Raw genomic sequence first — 21575 nt, 5'->3', positions numbered from 1 at the left:
ACTGTGTCTCAGTAAGTAAATTAAGTTTCTATATCTTGCTTATCTTTTGGTGCTCAACAGTCACAGACATTTCTGGTGGAAAAGAAAGACAATGTCAAGCGCACAGGAAAGGTAAGAATCCTTGATCTTAGTACTTTTCACAAATAGCTCAGAAAATTATTCTGACCTATTTTAACACTCATTTCTGATTATTTTTCCTCAGAAACAACAAAACCAGCATAAAACATGAACAGATTATAATAAAAAGTTATACAAACCTATTTTCAATTTGAGAATGAATGTTTTGCCACCTCTCGGCTAACTGATCAACTTTTTCTTTATGCCAGTCAAAGTCAAGATCACGTTCCTTGTGCATTTTAAACATCTGATCGCTGATCATCTTTGCCTTCTGCAGTTCATCCTCTAAGGCATGGAACACTTGTCTTTTCTCATCTACTTCAGATCTCCATTGCTAGTATGCAATAAATGACAAATTGTAAATAAATCCTAGATTATGACACTATTTTATAAATTAATATTTTACATGAGTAAAATGTATAAATGAATAAATGAAAAATGCTTAAATGAATATTTTACTTCTGGTTGCTCAAACATTGCAATGGCACCAGAATGGGTCTGAAGCAACTAATTAGCTATGAACTGCAGAATAATTCTAAGTAAAAGCATCCCCCACGACACATACATCAAAACAGAGAAAGCAAATTAACACACTTATCTTATAAACTACAGCTTTCAAAAAAATCCTTAGGTAGATGCCAATCATTCTATCTAACAAAAAACCATTACTAATCATTTGCAATATTAAAATGAGGTATATACAGGTATAACACAAAAAATGCTGAACTTCAATCTTACCCCTTCTTAAAGATATCTGCCAAACCTCCTAGGAAACCCTGATTAGTGTACCATAGCAGTTAGCAGGAATGTTATTGTGGCCACATTTATGTAACAATATACTTATGTTACCTTAAGCATATGTTACCTTTTGAAAAGACAAAAAAAGTAAGCCTTACGGCAGCATTAACAAGTGCCCCTCTTGAAAGTTCAGATACTGCAAGGCATTTCCTAACAGCAGGAATGCTCGTGCACACTATCCAATTCCTAATGCTCCAAAGCTGTCATTTTTTTCTGGGATGTCAATCCTAATACAGACTTTCCTCCAAATACACAAGCCAATTTTTGATACACTATACAGTACAGCATAACCAAAACAGGTGTTGTAAGACAGATCATTTTCCTATTATTTTTTGTTTTGCCCATGAACAGGCACCAGCCAACTCTTACCTTTAATGTACCCATCAGATTTTCAATATTGTTTTTGTCAGCTGTTACTGCCTCTTCTTCACACAACTTAGTTTCATAGAGTTTTACTAGCGATTCTGCTCCTTGGGTGTTCTTCAGCACCAAATTTACAGTTTTTAATCTGAAAAACGGTAATCTCCTGTTAACTGAACCATCAGTAACAACACTCAACACACTTGTGCTTTTCAGTCTTTTCATGTCACGGGGTACCCCTTTATACAATGTTAAAATTATGTTAACTCCCTTTTCCTTGATCAGTATTATTCATACTAATATTTTATATTTAATTTATTTTGAAGAGAAACTGTAAACTAAAACACGTGTGATGGGAGATGACCTATTACATACTTATCTATGTAAATGGAAGACATGGAATAAACTTGATTCATGTTCTGAATAACAACATTGAGTTCAGAGCGCAGAGTAGGGACTGAAGGTGAACCAGCAGCTTGACTGAAAAACTCTTCGCATTTATCTGTGATGACTCCAAGGTCATCCTTCAGTCGATCCAGTTCTTTCTTCAGTTTCTGTAAAATGAAAGGTGATTGACAGTGCTTTTATCCTACATCAACCTCATGTATACTCTACATATCATTACCAGTACAGGTCTGCTCTCTTTTGCTTGTTTCATGTGGATGCCATTAAAAATTTTTAAAAAGGAACGTATGCTTAAGAGGGAAACTAACAGAGTTGCCTTTTATTGGCATCTTTCTTCTCACAAACACAAGCTTAATCTTTGACTCCTGTCTTTTCAAGGTGCACTGCAATCTTTCCTGGCTACACTCAAAACGTCTGGATGTATTTGTTTTAAAATAAAGCTCTTTTCCTAGGTAAAAGAGCCTTTCTCAAAGGCTCACCTCTTGCTCTGAAATCCTAAACACACTTTCATGTAGATCATCCCTTTCCATTGGGGTTCGGATCTGCCGTATTAACCGTTCCTCACAACTCTCCAGCTGAAGTCTGATATTTCTGACTTCGGAGATGTACAGATTGTAAATAGATTCTTCCTGCTCTTCTGTTGAAAGAAACAAGCCACATGTTAGCAAACAAAGCCATCACGTTATTTCCACCATGTCTGCTTATGAAACACTTTATAAAGTCACCATTCTACAGGTCTTTTCATGACTGGCTGAAATCCCATCAGTTTCCATTGAATTTTGGTTTTAAGGCAAATTTTAGGAACCTTTAAATTTTAGCTATTATTAGATCACCTCCTCACAAGTGAAAAATTAGCATACATCTTTGACCATTCATCTTAGGCACAGGCATCAACCCTCACACAGACACTGCTAAACACAGTCACTGATTCTTTCAGTCAGATGGTATCAGGCATACTACTACAGTAAATCTCCAGGGCTTGTTGTTTGTTTGTTTGTTTGTTTGTTTAAATCCTTGCTTTCAGACACACAGGGCAACACATCTTTCCTTACGTATAGTGAACTATGCTAATGCAGTAATCAGCTTTGCACTACTGTATTTCTTTAAGTCACTGGCTACTCGACAGAGTAGTAAATCAGAGCAGGTACTTAAAGCTTTCTGTTCTTATTGTATTTAAAAACGGAGTTAAGAAAACAGTAACTACAGGTATTCTGTGGAGCTAGGAAAATATCTAGGACACTTTTCTTGCCTTAGCAGTGTGAAAAAAGTTCTAATTCTGTTATGAACTCAACAAAGTAATCAAGTTGCTTTTCCAACATTCAAAAACAAGGAAGGCATGACGAAAGAGAGCTGTAGTGCACAGAATAAATTCTGGGGTGTAAAATTTTTTGTAGTGCTCTGTATATTAAGTAACATCAATATTTCTACATAGCTTAGTATACACAAATTTGAAAAAAACTTAGAGCTTCTGTACAATGTAATTGTGCACATTGTTAAAATGATGATTCAATCCATTCAGAAGAACTGGGGCATTAACAATATCAATATGATAAAATGGGTAATTCACTAGAGCTTGTATTCAGAGAGAAAAGTTTTATCAAGAACTACAATCTCTCTCATGACGGCATCTTTCTACTCTTCTCAGCAAAGTTTTACCTCTTTCTGCAGATTTCAGAAGCTCTTGATAGTATTGCTTGCAAACGTTAACTTCCCTTTCCAGCTGTGCTGTATCGGAGCTTGTAAAGATTTTGGACTCCTGGCTATCTTCCACAAAATCATCAAAGCGGGACTGCAAATTGCTTAGAACCTGCTGATGTTCACCTGGCAACATCGTCTTTATCTGCAACAGATTATAAACCCAAGGCACAGTCAGCAATGATGCATCACTCACACAGTTCCCTGTAACGCTTTTTATCAAAAAGCAATATTGACCAATTACTAAGGTGGTAAAATCAAAGAATCAAGGTTCTGAAAGCTTGCTGCTCCTGGGCTGGAGTCCACTTGACAGGTATCAGCATAACAGCTGATAGTTAACACTCACTAAAAAAATCCTTTTCCATCTTTAATGCCAGTAATGGGCTATTTTAAGACAATCCTACATCAGACACTGTTTCTCCATCTAATGCCACGTAGCAACAAACAGGAAGCCAGCAAGAGTCACAGAAGTAGGGACACTTCAAGAATTATCTCAGATTCCTTCTTTTCAACAGCAACAGTGGGAAATTAGGAGTGAAAATGTCATTTTGGGTATTACAAATATTATTGCAACAGTTTGTACGCAGATATACACCGATGTTGTGTAATAAACTATTATATTAAATAGCGTTACGCTATACATCTAACATTGTGTGATTCAGTGATCTCACACACAGTTTTAGCCAGACAGAACAGTATTTTGATCTATATCACTATTTCATTTCTGACAAATTGATCCTAATTAGCTATTTGACATTTCAAGTTACAGACATGTATAAGAATGAAAAAATGCATTACAGAGGAATAAGTGTTCAGCTGCCTTCAGCCTGAAAGACTAAATGTTGCTTCACAGTTATTCCATTGTTAGTAAGAAGCTGCAGCCATAAGGAAGCAACGGGGGTTTTCATGAAGATTAACCTTAGCCTAATGAAGCAAATCTCCCCAGATATCTTCAGCACAAATGCAGAAAGGTAGACTCTTCCAGAACAAAATTCAGATTTAGTCACTGGTCAATTGCTTTCAAGAGATCCTGTCCCTCTGCTGACAACAGGCAGCTAGAGAGATTAGTGCAATAAGGCTACAGGTAGTTTTCGTAATACAACCTCTGCTCCTTCCCAAAACGCATCTGTGTAAAGGCTACTCAGATCAAGGCAGAACATTGCACAGCAGTAACCAGCGTGGCCACTGCCAGCTGTTCCCACAAGGAAGATGAGGATTGCTGCAAACAGTTGATTATACAATATTTCTGGGAAGTGTAGCCTATAACTTCCCGGCAAATGGCTAAGAGGCCCTTGCTAGATGTAGCACGTACCGAGGCAACATTGCCAGCTTGAACAGCTTCAATTTCGTTTGTCAGGTAATGCCAGGACACCACACTCTTCATGTTTACATGTGACTCGTGCCAAAGGGCCAGAACATTCTGAAACTGCTGTTCAATCCTGAAACATAAAATGACTCCAACTTTAGATCAAAGTAACACATGAAAAGGGAAAAAAAGTTAAACATTATTTTAACCCAAGCTTCACATAAATGAATTTTAGAAGAAATTTTTTTGTTTGTTTGTGCCTACCTGTTGGCTGTATCTATTGCTTCTTTGTTTGGTGGAGGAACTGTAAAGCATACAGATGGAACCATGGCCTCATTACCGCTCGGGCTAATGACTTTCCATTTAGCACGATGGGAGTTGTTTGCTAATACACACTCATCATCTTTGTAAATAGTTATCTAGTATTGACAGAAAAGCAGAATAATTGAATGAGCTAAGCATTACAAAATGCTTTTACAAAGCACTTCTCCAAATGGTGTCAAAAAATAAGCAACAGAACAACAAAACCAATGTTCAACACAAGGATTTGCTCTTGTTTACTAGGGTGGAAGAAATTTAGAGCCTAGTGTTGTCCAGGAACATGGTAATTAATGAAACTTTAGCTGAATTCTCACGTCTGTAATTGATTTGAAGAAATTCAAGTTTCTAACCTCAATTTGTCTATAGTCACAGATGGCTTTAATTGGGATGGATGTTTTGAGTATACAGTCAGGGTTCCTTGGCTTCAGCTGAATTATTGCCTTTGCTCTCCCCACAAGGCCTGCTACTGTGCTCTTATACTGCAAGAGTTGTTCTTTTTCTTCCTAAAACAGTTCAGAAAAGAACACGTCATAAGAGATGGCCAGAATACAGTGCTGCTTCTTTGATCCTGTTAAGCTTTTCTTTTCCTGACTTATTTTACTGTGTTCCTTAAAAGTAACACATTTTACAAGAACAAAGTATCTTTCTGAAGTCACTAGTTTCCCACAACATCTGGTATTGTAAAGATAAAAAATAAATAAAACTCTATTTTAAGGGTATGAAAAACAGTCATTATACATGGGTACTTGCAATTATTTAATTATAAGTTCTAAAAAACAAATCATCTTTTTGTATTCCTTCACTTTACAGGAATAATTTTAACACACGTATTTTATATCCAACTATAATCTACACATTTCTTGTTTAATTGTAACTCACATTAATAGGATCCTTGAATTCTTACCATAGACTCCTGAACAAGGTCCTCCAGCCTATGAAGGCTGCTCGATCTATCACAACTGTATTTTCTGTATATGGTATCTTTCAGATTCTTTAAATATTCCATAGCTTCTTTGGCATCACTGAAAAACTAGGATGAGATAAATATCCAGGTTATTTTTAAACAACCTAAAAAGTATACAAACAGCTACACTATGAAGTTTTCTTTAAGTGCTGCCTTTTTAAAAATAACCTTTTCTAGTAGCTTGAGGTGACCTCTGTATCACACAACACTATTCGTGATTTCATGTCTAAATGTACTGTTCAAGAAGGCACATGTTGGAACACCCGTTATTCTCGGTACTATCCACATGCAAAATTACTTCAGCAGTTATTGAACTTTAGTTAATTACTGTTCCTGCAATGGAAAACTTTTCTGAAGTGATTTTTGCTTCCCTTGGAATTACAATTACTTTCATATATAAAAAACAGACACAGCCTACAAACTGTAGCAAACTAGCTGCAAACTTCAGCAAGCACACCGGAGCAAACTTTTTGTGCAGGAGAGGAAGTGAGCTGTCACACTTGGCAGCTCTGCATGGGCATCTGCACCTCCAAGCTAGGGCCCTGGTTAAGCAGAGTTGGGAAGGGAAATGTCCTGTGATAATCCTCACCCCATTCTGTCCCTGAAACCTCATTTCTCAAATCCAGAATTCCCATTTCTTCCCCCTACCACTAGGACCCCAAATCGCTCAACTTTGTCTTCTCCAGTTTCCATTTCCTAACTTTGGGCTCTCACCTTTCTCAGTCCAAAGGCTCATCCCAACATCACCCCCCTTCCTCTTCAACCACCCAACCCAGAAGACACTAAGTACTAATCTTTATAATTTAAATATAGAAAAGGAGTAGATTTCTTTTTTTAAAACAAAACCACTTAAATCTTCGATCCTCGTGTATGTAACTGAGAAACCCTTAAAACTTTGATCCTCATGCATGTGACTGAGTACTGCATCATTTGCTGAGTGTGTAAATGGGTGATAATCAGAAAGGTGTTTCGTTGGACATGTCTGCTGTCAGGGTGTCCTCTGCTCCGTTTATTAATGCGGTACATTCCATTTCTATTTGGATAGTCCTGGAACAAACACCTAGAATATGTTCTCCCTTGGCCATCATTAACCACCCTCCACTCTACATCATCTGCAAAAGCTGTAATGACAGCAGTTGTGTATGACAGGAGCGAACACGGCTTCCTTCTCAGAGTCTCTACTTGCAGCTGTGGCACTCTGAAAAAACATCAGGCCAGATTTTCATCTGCTGTGAACTGACATAACTGTAGTGAAAACAGTGCAGGTGTGGTAACACTGTGGGAGCATGGCTCTTCATCTAATGACTGCACATGACAGATGCCAATTCTACAACTACTGTGAGACAGCAACTAGCACTTTCAGTGGAACTTTTTTTACTATGGTGCTAACTTAAAACATTTCACATTCTTACCTCAAAATATGCAGCGTTTTCTCTCAAATGTTGTTCAACACAGTGACAGAGCTGAAGAATCCAGCTCCACTGTGTCTGCATTGCAGCTCTGTAGGCCTTTAAAGGAGACAAAGAGATTTTACAGAAGGAAATTAAAATTAAAACATGCATACATTTCCAGAATTTAGGAAACATAAAAGTAATGTAGCAAACACAGGCATCTAAACTGACCTCCTCACCCAGGAAAAGCAAGGTGCAGCAAGGAAAATTCCAATTAGATGTGAGAAAAATCCTGTCACTACAGCATAGTCAAACATCAGAAAACTCACTCAGAGAAGCTGTGAAATTGCCACAGCCTCAGGCACGTTCAGAAGTCAGCCAAACAAAGCCCTGACACTGCTTTAAGCAGTGTCTACATCTCCTGAGGTTCCCCCAGTCTAAGCTAGTCTTTGATTCTGTGGCTCTATTTACTCGTTCAAAATAGCTTGATTCTTCCTTGGATACAAATCAGATATTAAAGTAACACTGAATGCACAATAAACACAATTAATCAGGACTCGCTGCAATGTATAATTTTGTGTAACAGCTGCACAGGAATTTAAACAATGTGAGCCTACTCAGATGATGCCTCCTATACTGTCTGCATGGTGCTGCCACTAGAGATGCACTGCACGAGCATTCACCAGCAGAGGGTACTCTTGACTTTGTGAATCAGCCAAAAGTCTCAATTTTTCAATTCTGTACGATTCTCAGGGAATTCAAGAGTTTTTCAATTGGCTTCAATGAATTTCAAGCTGATGCATTAATGCATAGGTTCTGCTGTGTAAAAGCCATAAATTCCCCTTTTTTTTTTTTCTTTTTAAATGTCCCAATATAGCATTACTGCAGACACCATAACCTGCATAGTCATCTTCACTGCGATGGCCTGGTTTCATAATATGTATCTTTAATATATTCATATATCAAGTATATTACACTGATAAGAACCCACCAGAACAGCATATACCTTTAAAGAAAAGAATTCTCCACATTACATAATATCATTTATTATTCAAAGCAAAGGTCATGAGAGAAGGAAGGAAGGGAGGAGTTTTCTTCATGTTTCCCATTTACGCAGATATAAACTCACTAAGCTGAAGAACCATAAAAATCCATCCTCTGACTGCTTTTTCCTTCTTATATAATAAAACAGCTTTTTATTGTTTCCATTTTTACCACCCACTGTCTGTATTTACTCTTTTCTTTAAGATCTACAGGGAAAAGCGTTTTACATTCTCCTTTGCAAATTTGTTATGACCCTACAACAGCTACAATAAATTTTCTGTAAACTGTTTACCTATAATACAGAGCTTGATTCAAGCCTGAAGTAAATCACATCACCTGGTCAGATTTTTAACATCCAAACAAGTTTCATAATTCACTGACAAGTAAGTTATGAAACCAACCCTAAACCGTAATAGGAACCCGTACATAGAGTAAGTGACTAGCAAAGCTCTACCAAAACTTACTTTCAATCCAACAGGAGAGAAACCACATAAGGACTGTTCCGTGCCCTCAGTTTGCCAACGCAATTTGTATCAATAACTGTAGAAGCTGCATGCATGACCAGAAACATTTGTACAGACCAACTCTGGAAATTTTAATTTTAGACTTCAGGAGGATTTTATCTAAGCAATCCAAGACGTAACCTAACTTTAAAGAATTGTTTTTACTTTTTGGAAACTGGAAGACGGATACAACAGAGATGCTGAAGAGGAAAAAAAAAGGCCCCATTATTCAGAGTCTTGCTGGTTAATTTCCTATGCACTTCCCTTCTTTTCGCCTGGAATCTAAGGTCTATTAAATCACAAAACTATTTTCTTGTTTGTGTGCTGTTTTTACTAACTTACCTCAATGGTTAGCCTGGCTGGGTGATTTTCAAGAAGCAATTGCTCAGCTATTTCTTGTACTGATTTAATAACAACTTCTTTTTGATCAAGTTCTCTCATTAATTCCTTTTTTCCAGACAAAAAAAAAAAAAAAGAAATGTTTTTAGAAATATCTCAAATTCTTAAAGATGATTTAATTATTCCCTCTGGATTATACCAGCAATACGTACTGCATGGTATTCCTTTTTTCTTGTTATATTGGGGTTTCTTTCACTCCAGTCATATGCAACCTCTTCCTCTTCTTTTTCATTCAGCCATATCAGCTCTCTAGTAGCACGAGACACAAAACTGTGAAGAGTATCTAGATGCCTTTCCTGATTTCTCGATGTGTTCTTTATTGAAAAGAAATAGATTTACAAAAATCAGAATTTAAAGCTCATCCCATATCAAAGACGATGTACATTGAAAAGCTGAACATCTAAGAGCTATGACAAACTTACCAAGAGTTTTGAATACTGACTCTCCAGTTTGTGCAATTTTTCTGCATAACTGAGTTTAAGAGGGGCAGTCATCTGGATCTGTATTTGGTATATGAGATCAAAAGACAACAAAAAGGTTAGATTCGTTAAACCATTAGATCTCCTAATTTCATGATATGTCATGTAGAGACCAGAAGTAAAAGTAAGACTGTGAAACCCAAACACAGTTCTAAAATTTAACATTAGTCTATGGGTCACCCAGTAAGAAAGTAACCAAAGGAATAAAGAATATGGTGCTGTACCTCACTGATTTTAGCTTCTTTAAGGCTGGATTCAAATTCCTCAATAGCTTTGTGGACATTTTTGTGATTTTCTAAATGGCTTTCAACACTTGGTAGATCTGAACCCCATTCTGCTCGATCAAGTTGCACCTTACAGACAAGAAGGAAAAATTAGCCATGATCTACAAGGAGTAAACATAATAATTAGAAGCGGATCGTTTCCGTAAAGATTGCTACCTGCATTTCTTCCACCCAACTCAATAGGTCCTGGACAAATTTCATGTTCACCTCTTCTTCTGTTAAATTCTGATCCACAAAAGCTGATTTCATAAGAGGTTTTCTGATTTGCATCAGTTTGAGTGTTTGCAGAGTCCCACTGTCTACTCCTGTCACATAGCTTTGAATTAACCGTGGTGGGATGCCTGGTGTGTAAGCGGGAGTGATGGTTGGTGTCAGTCTGGAAGTAAGACCTGATGAAAGGCCAGATGTCAAGCTGGAAGAAGTCAAAGTAGGTGTTAAACCTTGGGTTATTGCAGCATTTAGTTCAGGGGTTAGGTTCGTTGTAAATCCTGAGTTTAAGCTTTCGGTTATTCCTGATATCATCAGCTTTGTCTGCTCTGTTGTCAGTGCATGCCCCTTGTTGTACACAGAAGAACATTCAGTCCGTATGGCCATCAGTTCATCACGAAGTTTTGCAACTCTGTTAAAATAAAGGAAAATAAATAAAAATAATTTCCACGAATGCTTATGATTAAAGGTTTATCACGCTGAACTAAATAGCAATATGAATTCACATGACCTCTCACTTCAGTTGTACGTAAATATTTACAAATAAGCATTTATATCAGGAAGTATAGGGTATGTCAGCTTATACTTCTATAAATACAGATAATAGATGCAGAAATCGGGCAATGACCAGAAAATGAGCATGGTATGGGCACTAGCATGCACCATACACAATTCCAGGGAACAATCAGCAAAGCAGAAATCTTACAAGATACTGCATGTTGCAGCAGATCAAACACTTGCAGTTCACTGCCAAGGAGCTGTTATGTGCTTGATCTCACCCAGTCCACCACAAATCCTGAAAAACTTTGGAGCTGCTTCTTCATAAAATTGAATTATGCCATTTAAATGCATCTTTCTGCTAAGACTGTACACACTGCCACATACAAGCTAACGTTACCCCACCTATTACCTGTTAAGACATCTACAGCTATCACCAGAAATCTTGCCTCCATTTTAAAACTCAAAGTTGGTGAATTATAAAAGCATTTTAGGTTCAATAAAACAAGCTAACATCTTTACACTCAGATATCTAGTAAATATTAAACATTTAAGTCATGTTCTGGTGAATGACTTCATTTTCACAAAGCAGTACAAACAGCTCCTCTTGTCTCCAACAACGTTTGTGGGCAATGCACCCACCAGAATACCTGATAATCTCAATCTGTCACTGGGCACCCAAATAAAGAAGTTTATCCATAGACATAAAGATTTGAAAATGTGGTCCATAATGGGTACCCATATTTGGGACATTTCTTTCTTCATATAAATACGTTGCAAAGTACCTTTGCACAAGCTGGTCTGCCTGATAGTATTTTCCATCAATAAGAATTTGGGCATCAATCACTTGCTGGCGGAGAAGGTTCTCGGATTCAAGAAGATACCCAGCTATCTCTGCTTCATGTTGGAATTGAAGCCCTGACTCTAATCGTTTGGTGTCCTGAATAAATAAGAGAAAGCCATTAAGCCCCGCAGCTAAATCAAAGAGAAGTGAGCTGTAAGAAATCCTAATTTTTTTGTAAAAACTTCTTCTGATCTTGAAACAATTGTGAAGCATTTTATACAACTACCGACAAAAAAAAAAATCTAACAGAACTCACTCTAGGCAATTTTGGGGATTTTCTTTAAGAAATGCTAAATCAAAAATAATAGTACAACGAAAATAAAAGTAGCAGCTCTTAAGTATGCGCTCAAAAATCCTAAAGAATTTTTTTTTTTTTTTTAAGTAGCCATTCCACTGCAGTAAGTTCATGAACAGAGACAAGTAAAATGACCGACTGACTTACAGACTGCAAAGCGTTCCGGGCAAGTATTAGTTTGTCCTCACAGCTCCGGCTGTCCCGCTGAATTCTGTTTGCAATCTGCTGCAGCATTTCCAACCTAGGTGATGCCAGAGCATTTCAGAAAAATAAATAAGTATTAATGTTATTTATATTTACTAGACATGTTGCAAGACTTTAAAAACAAACAAATGAACATCGCACAAATACAAATGCCAAGTTACCTGTTTCCTTCTAAGGTGCCATTACCAAAGCTTATACAAGATTTAATCAGTGTGGGACCACAATTAACAGAAAGGAAATTCTCGTTAGAGTCAACACTGGTTCGAGCACTAGTACTGTTGCTAAACAGTGAATCACTGCTATGATAGCTATAACTACTGCTATTCATTTTTACATCCAGAGCACAGCGCTTCTGGTTGTTTGCATTTGCTGAAAAATGAAAAGATAAAGCTCCTACAAAATGTACAGCTTCTAGGGATGAAATTTCACTACTGGCTTTTGAAACACCTACCACTCCTCCTTTAAATAGGCTTCAGTATGCATATTCAAAAGCCAGCAATTAATATTCTGCCAGCTCTTCAAAGGATTTTACCTGGGGCTATGTATGCTACCTTGCTTTTGGCTTGCCTACCTTGCATTCAAGCTTTGCAAGTACAGACTAGGCAGCAACATCAGGGCGTCTCTAGGAAACAGACACGCCAAATATTTTATTTAAGTGTCACTAAATGTCTAGAAGCCAAATAATGTAAAGAAGTCTTCACAGCGTTTCTCAGACTTTTCAACAAAAAGTTTCAGAAAGGAGTGAAGTGAGAACTTCACGCTCCACAGTACGCTACAAAACACCTCCAGGCTGGGCTGACTCCTTTTCCTCCAAATGGAACTGCACAATAAAACTGGGGGAATATCATGGTTAATCAGCTCGTAACAATTTAATTTGAGACACCTGTACACCATCCAACCCACCGTCATTACTCCACTGGCCAAGTATGCATGTTTACTAACTGCCCTGTCCCACAAATCTGTCCTCCTGCAAATTTCCCTTCAACTTCTTCCACATTCAGAGCTAATTGCTGCTTGCTGTTTTGACCGCAAAACAAGTAAGAAAAATCTGATCACTGCCCTTAAGTTTATGCTTTAACTCGGAATTTGGGTTAGGGGTGATTTTTTCAGTATTTCACCCCCTGCTTTTCCTGAAAACCACACCCACACCATAAGCTGACTGTGTTTACGCAGAAGAGCACAGCAAAGGCACAGACACACCCCTGCAGTAATTCCAAACTCTGCTAGTTTTGCAAACTAGAGCTCAGTTTGGCACTCTCCTCACTGACATCAAATTAATTTTGATCCCATACACCAATCCGGCCACATGATGTCTATCTGTGTTGATACTTTCAGATGTATTCACCAAACTTGCAGACAAAATTTTAGTACTTGCCAAATTTCAATATTATCTGAGGTCACATTTTTGCCACAACCAAATCCCACCCCAGGAGCTGTATCAACACCTCGTATTAGTGAGATGCACTAGTAACCAACACAACAAACATGGATCAAGTTCTTATGTCCAGATTAATCGACAATTTTAACTTGTTCACTAAGCAGAATCACTTAATCAACTTTTCTCTCTTATTTTGCAGTGACTACCACACGTAGTGACCATCACCATATGATCTGTCACTTTAAGTGTGTTTACCAATTCTGAAATATGGGAAGGAGTTTATGTTTACTTGTTTTTACCTGTGCTCAGTCCATCTGAATAAAAAAGGAATAAACTAATGTCATTTATACACGTTCTCAACAAAGATAATCCAGCTTTCTGCAAGTATGAACAGAATTCCTTTTGGTGAAGGCAGGCACTAACTTTGCTTTTGGCAGGTCAGGACAGATTAACCTACAAGATCTAGCAGGCTGTATTTCTGCTGCTGCTTCCCAGTGTTCTGCTCTGCACAGTGGGAACAACTTTGTATTCCTCTATAGGAACTTCTTTCGCAGCAGGATGCTGTGAATCAATATCTCCTACTGAATCTGCCATTTCAGTCATGCTCTTGCTTTTGTAAGCATGACACATATTTAATCAACTATGATGGTCTTTGGGACCTTCTCTTCCTCAAATCTGTCTTTCTGAGACCTCTTCTGAGGTCTGGATTCTTCACACCTGATTTCGGGTACCTAAACCAGAGAGAATGATCGACCTATTGTCACCAGAAAGTCAGTGCCAGGGTTTTCTAGAAAGTGATTCGGATCTTAGGTGTCTTCTTTGGATGCTGAAAGTTAAGCAGAATGAATCCAGACTCAGGCGTCTATACCCACCTGCAGGTAGAAGCCTAAAGAATCATTTTGCTTAGAGTTAAATAAAAGGGTTTTTTTTAATTAATGAATGGATAGCACTTGCGTCTGCCACAGAACTCAAAAGAGGTACCATTAAAAAGCACAAATGCTCTAAGACTGCATCAAGATTTTAAACATGCTCAGTATCTTACTAGTGATGTACAAAACAGTGTCACACATTCTACTACCATGGAAGACTACTATGCGCTTTGCGCATCTAAATGCTTTGTGTGCTCTCGAGTACCACCAACTTTCAAACAACCTCAGACAGGACGTTAGCCCACAATGCTGTGCACCAAGTGAAATATACATTTCAAGTAAAGGATGAGGATGTTGCTTATATGAAACCAAGTCCAAATGAGACAGCGAAGTGATATGGACCTAGCTCTGACCAACTGTACAAAGAAGGTGGTTATATTTGTGTTTAAGTGCTTTGATGATCTGAGGCACAGATACTTCATCATGACCTTCCGAGACCACCAAAGTTACTTCCATCTGGACCTGCTTCTATGAAGTAGGTAAAGAACTTCAGGCCTTGAACAAAGGCAGAATTACTTGATCTAGAAAAACAATGTGGACGTTATCATGGAAGACGACATTTACAATTTTCAATATGGATTAAAACAACAGAAAATACATTAACCAAGCCTGTCAAACATTCACTAGCGTACCTCTCCACTTCAGGCCGAAGGATCTTCTCTCTTTCCAGCATGGCAATAATAAGCTTTCCCCATTCTTTTTCTATATCATTTGGATGATAGCCTTGAGGAAGTTTGATGCGTCCGAATTCTATCCAGACCTTAACAATTCATACATATTTGTTACTTTAAGCCACAGACAGGGAACTTCCATACATTTCAATGCATGTTAAAACTTACCTCTAGCAGTTTATATAGACGTTTAATTTTTGATTTATCTGTCTCCTTTGGTGGAATTTCTGTTTCTTTAAACTGTAAATACTGATTATAAAGTGCCTACAGAAACATAAAAACCATCATCAACTTTTACTTACAGTGAATATGACCTTACTCTCTAAACCCCCTCAATATTCTTCATAAACTTATGTTTTTATACTGTTCTACTTGAGTTCTACAAAAAACGATCAGTGACAAGCTACAGGTTTGCTTTTGATTGTTCATATGTCAGTAATAATGTATTTATTGTACTTTGAAAAGGTTAAGGGGTAGTTCTGTTCTACAGTTGATTTGTATAAACCAACAAGCACTTCATTTGTTCAAGCATGCTTTGAGTCAGTAAGATAAAGTGTCATTCCAACAAGGAGTTTAAGACGGCACACCTCACCTTCAATTCCACAGGATTGTTGGGAAATGTTCTGTCAGACATTATCGTGACATGGTGTCTGATCCACTGCATGAGGTAGTTCACCATATTCTGATATTCAACCCATTTGACTTCAACATCCTACCAAAGCACAACCCAGATTACAGATCAGAAGAAAATCATCTGAGAGCTCACTTTTGCCTTATCTTTGAAGTCTGAGGTCTTCACACACATAGAAAAGAGATTTCTAAACCCTGCAATTCTGAAACAATATTTACTTGCTCATTACAGCTCACTTAAAGCTTCCAAATATATAATTTCACTCTTCAGTTTTGGTCTCAAATAATGGCACTGAAAACACAAAATTTTCTAGTTTAATAAATTTCAAATTGGTAAGAATCACAGAGGCACAGTTTATAGGTCCATGACTGAAAAGTAAGAACTTTGACTCTATCTTTCTCCAACTTCAGGTATATGGTTTATAGTTAAGCTCTTTGCATGAATATTTTCATGTCCAGAACACGAAATAGCTGCTAAGCCTCTAAAATCTCAACCTAGAAAAGCGTGTCAAAGAAAAGTGTGACAGCAGTCCCATGGAAGATCCAGCTAACGTTCTGGAGCTGAAATCAAGAATCGTATTAATGAAGCTCACACACTACTCAAGTATTTTTCTCCTACTCACATTTGCACCGATGCCTTCACCACCTTCAGGTACTTTGGGAAATGCATCATAAAGTGATGACACATAAGTTATTACTGACTTCTCATCAGGTGAGGAAACATCAACATCTAAAAGAGCAAGACAGAACAGCGCTTTATCACGTAGTTGTAAGAATGCCCACAAATATGCTACAACCTGCAGGCAGACTGGGTTTTATTTTAATGTTAGGGTTTTTGCAACAAAGCCCTTTGCAGCTACCTTACCTTCGGGGTCCAGAAGTCTGGCAACACCAAGTTTTTCTGCTACAAAAAAAGCATGTTCTAAATTTGCAAGGTTGCTTTGAACAGCAACGGTATTCATGTCTATCAGGTCCGGCCTGTCAAATAAAAAGGGTAACACTTGATTACAACTCTTTACCAGTTTAAATCACTGCTGTATTAGTAAATCAAACCAAGAGCACGGATGGATACAGCAACAGAGCCTTCATTAAAACAGGATTTCATTAAAATCACGTGAACAAGCTGAGGTCAGTGCTAAGTGATAAACACAAGCAGCAGGTAACTACAACACTGTCAATTCTTTATCTACAGGCTAAAGTTTCCAGCCATCCCTTATATACATCTCTCTTTTCTTACGCATATTTATTCACATGCATTGCCATTGTGTTATCACACCTTGTCCTCTCCACTGCCCTGGAGGAAGTTAAACTCACTTTTCTCTTAGGACTCATTTATGTGAGGAAGTTCAGTTCTACTGCCTTTACAAGTTTTTAGTCATTCTGCATCAAACTCTTCAGCGCATGTCAGAACCCATACAGAAACAAGTTCAGTCACAAAAAAAATCACTTTAACCTGGAAGACAAGTATTCTTACTGGGCTTTAAAGAAGTCTTGTTCAAACTGCACTGAAGCCCCGCTTTCAGATAAACATTGCTGTCAGTTGTCTTGTAGAAAACCCTCAGCCCCATGCACTTACACCCTCACCCTGCTCAACTCCATTGCCAGCCATAACACTCTTGTTTGAATGGAATACTCATCCTAAGCAACACGTTTTTAAGGTCCATAAGTATTACCCTGTACCAACACCACTACTTTAGTGTTTTAAATTAATGTAAAACTTCAAAAGTAATATTGTCCTTTAGGTTTGCTATGTGGTGCTTGGCTTTTAGATCTTGTGATTCTTGGGGCAGAGTGTGTTACTCTTTGGCTCTTTCGGGACCGGGAATCCTCTTAGCCATAACAACTAAAAGGAAGAAGGGATTTTCAAAGATGCTGCGCAAAAACTCATCCCATTGAAGCCAACCAGAGTCACAAGGGTCTGAAACCTTTGCTACTGAAATCCTACGCTACTGAAAACCAGACCCACACTGAAAAAAAACCTAAAACAAAACCCCAAAAGAAAAAAAAATTACATAGAAGCTTTAGTGAAAAATTCAGTCCTTAAATTTTCTTCTTTTTGTCTCCAGAGAAACTATTTCCTTAGTTTTAGCTAGCAGAAGCTTTAAATAATTGCAACAGAGGAATAAAACTGTTAACTATCACATTGCTCAAAACGAATAACATTTCATTTGGCAACACCCCAAATTCCCTCGATCACAAAATGGTATTAACCTTGGGAAACTCAATATAAGCTTGTCTTTGAATTAACTACAAGGGCACTGTAAATAGAAATGTATTTCTTTTCAGCCATTCAGAATCACTGTGCTCTTTAGAAGACAAGTCTACAAGACAGATAATACTGCATCTATTATTTCCTGAAAGAACACTTAATTAATAATAAAACTTAAGTGGTGTAAAAAGAAACATAATCCTCCTAAACCAGTGGGACCTTCCACTTCCAATATGCTTAGTGGGAGCACGATCAAGCTTATGCCATTCTTCTCTGAATTTCAGTGCAATGAAAATAATGCAATGAAACCAATATAATTTGTTGCTCTTAACAGCGCAGAAAATCCAGGAAAAATAAAAGACAATACTAGAAAAGGAAACAGAGCGCTCCAGTCTCCTATTTCAGCCACAATAATTCAAGGGTATGAATAATAAATAAGACTGCTTTCACAGCACAGTTTTGACAAGAGAAGCAGGTTTCTGTAAGAGTACACTGTTGATTTGGTTATTTTTTTCACCTGCCTTCTTTACATTTGTTTCACAGTTGATAAAAATGGCGCAAGAATCACTTACACTGCCTGTTCGATTGCCAACTCTCAGAACAAGAAAGGACAAGTTGTTGTAAAAGCCTTGACTATTCCCAGAAAACAAGCTGCAAGCTGCAGAGACGCTGACACAATAAGCTCCTTAGAATAAAGCTTTCATTTAGATGAAGAAGAGGTAAAGTTTTTCCCACCGTGACACAGGTAAAAACCAATAAAAACAACTGCTCTTGCATAATGCATCGTTTTACATCAGTGCTGTGGCTTCAACCCCCATCTGAAGAAGACCCCCCTCTGTTAAACGCTTTCCTATCCCCGCAACTCCCACCAGCACAGGGTTATTCCCGTTCCCCTTTAAGAATAAGGGAAATGTGCAATGAACACTGCTGTTTTCAGTTAATTATACACTTACCACATAGCATACCAACCTAGATTAACTAGTCTATATTTATCTAAAGTCTTGATCTACCAGAAAATACTACAGAAGATAGCATTTGTCTCTGTCTCGATAGTGCTTGCCTTTGGTTTTTCTGAAGCAGACAGAAGGCTCAACAGCTGACTGAGAATAAGCCCTGATGGCTTATAAAGAAGAAAAGACAGGTATTATGACTTGAATGCAAAAGCATCTGGTCTTGGCCATGGGAAGTGCACACTGCTGGGGGCTTGGGGCCTCCACCCTCCACAGACCACCCCTTCCCCTTCCCCTTCCCAAATAGTAGAGGGATATGTTGCAAAGCCACAGGAAAAGGAGCCTACACCTCCCACAGCTCAGTAAAAGACTTCTAACCCCAGAAAAATGCATCCAAAAGATACGGCTCAGGAAATCACTAATTGCCACATTGTGCCTTTTGTCTAAGAGTGTTTTCTCACGATTTTAAATGAAAATAAAAGTAGTTTTTATCTGCTGTAAGCTTGCAGACATACCTGTCCAATAACTGGGTACGTGGGAATTTGCATTTAAGCATGCGCACGCAGATTTCAGTGCTGTGATCACTGATCACCATCGTTCTCTGAGGAATCAAGGGAATCCGGTATTACTGAGCACAGATTGTGCACAGTGACTGTTGTGGGGCTGTATTATAAAGGATCACCAATATTTTCCACTATCTTGAGTATTTCGTTTCTCCTTTGAATTCTGGAATACTACTAACTGCTTAAATTGCAGTTGTGATTAGTATCTTTCTAATACGGATTTATTTAGTTGTCTTAAGTAAACACTGGATTTAAAAGCATCATCTATCATAGCAAACATTTTAATTTTTAAGGCTAAAGAGAAAATACATAAGTTTTGTAGAAGCTATTTGTCATTTATTATAAATATATTTTATATCTATTTGCACAGTACCATTAAGTGGTTTTATACATAGTCAAGAACAAATTAAATTAAATGCACTTTAAGTAAGACGATGACTCTACCTTCTCTCATAATACTGTGAATCATCTTATGGCAGATTTTTCAGCGGGCTGGGCCCTTGCCATCAAAACACACACATAAACATCCCAAACACCAGCCGAGTTGGAACATTCCATGCAAAGGAGATGCTTCTGCTGCAGCCGCACCTAAGTCAAGGGGGTTGGCTTCTACATTGCCAGTCATTGATCATTTCATTTATAAATAAGACTGGTGCCTGCCATTCAGGATCTTCGTGTAGGTGTTAGAAATGAGACACAATTTGTATCAGAAGTGAGGGAAAAAAAGGTGTGATTAATACCACTTCAATTAGGAAGCTGACAAAATTTTGATCAAGAAAACAAGTACTTAGCACCACAAAGACAAGCAAGTGAACAACATCTGCAGAACGGCATAAAGAAATGAAGAGGTTTATAATGCAAGTTACACAGATCAAATGCAAGCTTTCTACTCTGCAAAGACTCCTTGAAATCAAAGAGTTGTACATAATAAAGTTAGGCACATGTAGATTTTCCCATAGCCAGAACCTAATACCTAGTAAAACAGTTCAAGATCCAAACTAGCAGCTACAATATTTGCCTGTTAAAACAAAAGGTGAGATCTGAAGGGAATTTGATATTTCAAAGTGGAAAAAGATATTTAACTGAACTTTTATTTTCCCAGTCAATGATGAAGAAACCACAACCTTCTCTTCACTGTTCCGTGAAGACAGTGGCCCAAGTTACAGCAATGTTTAACTTTATTAAAACATACATAAATCAGAATAATATTCCACATGAAAATACTGTTAACAGGTTCAGGAGGCTAACTGACAAGGCCTGAAGCTATTTACATGAACCATCTAAGCTGTTTAATCTGCACAACTCTGTTTCAGTCAAAACTCTGGACGCTGCCTGAGTAATACCTGACATTAAAAGGACGTTTCTTTCTTGGCTTATATTGAGCAGAAATATTAATATAGTGAGTTTCAAGCAGAACTCTCAGAGAAAACATGACTGAAGATGCAGAGCAAAGTGTACACGTCGCTATAGTCCAGTTAGCTTTTCCACTGCTGTAATTAGAAAATGCCTATAAAAATGAAACAAATTCTTTGCTTCATTGTTCACAGACAATTGAAAAGGACGGGTGCCAGAAAGACTCATGCATTTTTCAGGGATGGGAGGACTACTGAAAAAAATTAAAGACCATGCCAGAATACAGAGTCATAAAATAAATTTTTAAAAAACACAAGAATAGAGAGACTTCTCAAGCAGATCAGATTCAACACATATTTCAGAATGCAGCACAAGAAATATATTAACATCTATTCTAGAGATTTTGGTTAATAGCAGAAAGATTGCAAAGAACGAAATCAGAAAATAGGAAACGTCCATGTGAAACAGAAATTTTAACTCTCTCTCTTCTAACACAGATCTCCTGTTACTTTCCCAGGAACTCTACAAATCAGATGATGAAGCAAAATCAATTTCTTTAACCTACTATATAGTAATGCCTACCATTTAACCTATCCCTTAACAGAGTTTCAAAAGCACTAAAAAATATGTACACCAGCTTATATGCAGAGTCAATATTTGGGAACTTATTAAAGAATTTGTCTCCACATCAGGTACAAATCTAAGTCTTGTTCAAAAGAGCTTGCCAAAGAGCCTGCTTCAGAAAGACTGAGGCATCAACACAATGGGAATGACTCCT

The 21575-nt window shown here is 37.7% G+C and overlaps 1 protein-coding gene across 7 annotated transcripts in view; it reads right to left on the bottom strand.

Moving 5' to 3' along the window:
- Nucleotides 1-21575, bottom strand: part of DST (dystonin) — a 302794-nt gene that overhangs the window by 137130 nt on the left and 144089 nt on the right. For all 7 annotated transcript variants that reach the window (XM_082306929.1, XM_082306927.1, XM_082306930.1 and 4 more), the window contains 22 exons: nucleotides 16588-16700; nucleotides 16346-16452; nucleotides 15685-15804; nucleotides 15261-15356; nucleotides 15054-15181; nucleotides 12058-12151; nucleotides 11557-11711; nucleotides 10223-10685; nucleotides 10007-10135; nucleotides 9726-9803; nucleotides 9456-9617; nucleotides 9247-9351; nucleotides 7379-7474; nucleotides 5907-6032; nucleotides 5353-5505; nucleotides 4946-5100; nucleotides 4688-4814; nucleotides 3337-3520; nucleotides 2160-2317; nucleotides 1651-1829; nucleotides 1285-1423; nucleotides 258-451 (listed from right to left, as the gene is read on the bottom strand). In XM_082306929.1, coding sequence (XP_082163055.1) covers nucleotides 258-451; nucleotides 1285-1423; nucleotides 1651-1829; nucleotides 2160-2317; nucleotides 3337-3520; nucleotides 4688-4814; nucleotides 4946-5100; nucleotides 5353-5505; nucleotides 5907-6032; nucleotides 7379-7474; nucleotides 9247-9351; nucleotides 9456-9617; nucleotides 9726-9803; nucleotides 10007-10135; nucleotides 10223-10685; nucleotides 11557-11711; nucleotides 12058-12151; nucleotides 15054-15181; nucleotides 15261-15356; nucleotides 15685-15804; nucleotides 16346-16452; nucleotides 16588-16700 — 3261 coding nt within the window. The remainder of the gene's footprint in view (nucleotides 1-257; nucleotides 452-1284; nucleotides 1424-1650; nucleotides 1830-2159; nucleotides 2318-3336; nucleotides 3521-4687; nucleotides 4815-4945; nucleotides 5101-5352; nucleotides 5506-5906; nucleotides 6033-7378; nucleotides 7475-9246; nucleotides 9352-9455; nucleotides 9618-9725; nucleotides 9804-10006; nucleotides 10136-10222; nucleotides 10686-11556; nucleotides 11712-12057; nucleotides 12152-15053; nucleotides 15182-15260; nucleotides 15357-15684; nucleotides 15805-16345; nucleotides 16453-16587; nucleotides 16701-21575) is intronic.

Source organism: Platalea leucorodia (assembly GCF_965183815.1).
Source record: "Platalea leucorodia genome assembly, chromosome: 3".
In the NCBI taxonomy this organism is placed as follows: domain Eukaryota; kingdom Metazoa; phylum Chordata; class Aves; order Pelecaniformes; family Threskiornithidae; genus Platalea; species Platalea leucorodia.
Note: the sequence above shows the minus strand (reverse complement) of the source record. Positions and strands in the feature narration are given on the sequence as shown.